Source organism: Artemia franciscana, unplaced genomic scaffold, assembly GCF_032884065.1.
Source record: "Artemia franciscana unplaced genomic scaffold, ASM3288406v1 Scaffold_979, whole genome shotgun sequence".
NCBI lineage: Eukaryota > Metazoa > Arthropoda > Branchiopoda > Anostraca > Artemiidae > Artemia > Artemia franciscana.
In genome coordinates, this window is record NW_027069063.1 from 77,587 (window position 1) to 79,811 (window position 2,225).

The 2,225-nt window shown below is 39.9% G+C and overlaps 1 protein-coding gene across 1 annotated transcript; it reads left to right on the forward strand.

Annotated features, from left to right (window-relative positions):
* Positions 1–1,217: 1,217 nt before the first annotated feature.
* Positions 1,218–1,976, forward strand: LOC136043775 (piggyBac transposable element-derived protein 3-like). The gene has a single exon (XM_065728691.1). It carries the CDS (start codon positions 1,218–1,220, stop codon positions 1,974–1,976), a length of 759 nt encoding a protein of 252 aa, XP_065584763.1.
* The last annotated feature ends 249 nt before the right edge of the window (positions 1,977–2,225 follow it).

The window sequence follows — 2,225 nt, forward strand, 5'->3', positions numbered from 1 at the left end:
TTAAAATTGCACTAGCAACGATTTAACCCTATAGAGGCAACTGTTGTAGAAAAATAACACTGTACTCTTTGAGCTTAGACTGACATCTTGCTTTAAAAAAAAATATTGCTTTTAGCAACATCTTTTGATTTTGCTGAAAGATGGCAGTCGATTGATGCCTTTGGGAAGCTGCTGTGTGACGCCTGGCCTAAACAGTTAGTCACTAAAACCAAAGGATAAGAAAAACGAGTGAAAAGGTAGGCAATTTCTAAGCCAGAAACGGGAAATAAAATGAAAAGGTGGGAGACTCCTTGTATGTCATATGTGTATAAAATATATACAATTTAGAATTACTTTAGTTGAAATTCACAAAGTGTGACAGAATTTGGATGAGTAGCAAGATACATTTCCTCATGTCATAAAAATACAACATCGGACGATCGTAGCTCAAAATTATGAAACGAATAACGTGTACCAAAATGCTTATGCGATAATAAACAAAAGATATTGTTTGTCTTAGGCTTGTGGTTGTTACTATTATAGACCAGCGAATCCATAGGAATAATCTATATTATATTTTAGAAGTTATATAATTTTCGTTTTCTTTCTAAATGGCGGAATCTTACGACAGACTAAGAAAACGAGCTCAAAAATTGCCGAATTGATGCAGAAGAGGCCGCCAAGTATATTTTTAACATTCCAGAAGACATGTTGTTGGACGTGTTTGACGATGATGATGACGATGATGATGACGATGGTTCAGACTTCCTATATCCAGAAGATCTTATCAATGATCCTGATGAAGACTAGTTGCCTCTACTGGACAATTCCCACTTCTTTTCGGAACAGGATGACATGGAGGCTAACACTGAACCCAGCGACGATTACTCGGTGGAAACTCCACCCTCGAGTCAGCAACAGCAATCGGGAACAGCAAGTACTGAAAAATCAAAGAAGAAATCGAAAGTCCAAGAAAAATTCGGCTGGAGAAAAGTAGAGATAGAAAAAGTTGATCTGTCTTGGAAAGGAGAGCCTCGCCAAGTTCCAGGCATCTTGTGGACTCCACTGAAATACTTTCAAAAATCTTTGACGATGAACTTCTTGAGCTAATAGTTGAACAAAGTAACCTCTTTTCACTTCAAACTGGGGGATGCAACCTCTGTCTCACTGTCAAAGAGCTAAAAGTTTTCATGAGCATTATTCTACTATTGGGGGTGATAAGAGTTTTCTATTATCGAATGCACTGGGAAGCAGCTACCAGATACCCACAAATTGCCGACAAGATGGGCCGACAAAGATTTGATAAAATCAAACTTTTTCTTCACTTCAACGACAACAGTAAAGCTAAGAAACCTGGAGAACAAGGATTTGACAAGTTATACAAGATTCGACCCGTTCTGGGTCATATCCGTTCTAAGTTTCTTGAAGTCACTCCCGAAGAACACCATTCAATTGATGAGCAAATGATTCCTTTCAAGGGGCGAAGCAACTTGAGACAATATCTGCCGAAAAAGCCGACGAAGTGGGGAATAAAAGTCTTCACAAGAGCTGGTGTGTCAGGTTTTGTACATGATTTTGAAGTTTATCAAGGGAAGGGCACTCTTGTTGAAGATGACATAGAGCCAGATCTTGGAGTCGGAGGCAACATAGTTTTATGTCTGATAAGTACCTTGCCAGAGAAAATCAACTTCAAAATTTATTTTGACAACTGGTTTTCAGGCTTGAAACTAATGAGTTTGCTCAAAATCAAAGGATTCCCTTGTATTGGTACGTTGAACAAAGCACGACTGAAGGGCTGCCCACTCCTCACAGATGGTGAAGTGAAGAAACGAGAAAGAGGAACTTCAGATTACACGACTGACATTCATTCCGGCAGTATTGTAGTGAAATGGTTAGATAACAAAACAGTTTGTTTGGCTTCGACGTATGCAGGAATAACACCACAGGGTATGTGCAGACGCTGGAATGTCAAGGATAAATCCAGGGTTGAAGTTTAAATGCCAGCCATTGTTTATGAGTACAACCATCATATGGGTGGCGTAGGTTTAGTGGACATGCTGGTGGAGATGCGCGGAACTCATCTTCGGACACGAAAATGGTATATGAGAATCTTCTGGTGGCTTATTGACACATCAGTCTGCAATAGCTGGCTCCTTTTCAGGTCAGACGTCAAAGCGCTGACTTTAAGGAGAGACGAACCGATGATCTTGAGGACCTTCAGGTCTGAAGTTGTTGTAGGGTTGTAT

Excerpts from the sequence above, each read along its gene's own strand:
- LOC136043775 (XM_065728691.1), top strand. The coding sequence starts at position 1,218 with ATGCACTGGGAAGCAGCTACCAGATACCCACAAATTGCCGACAAGATG.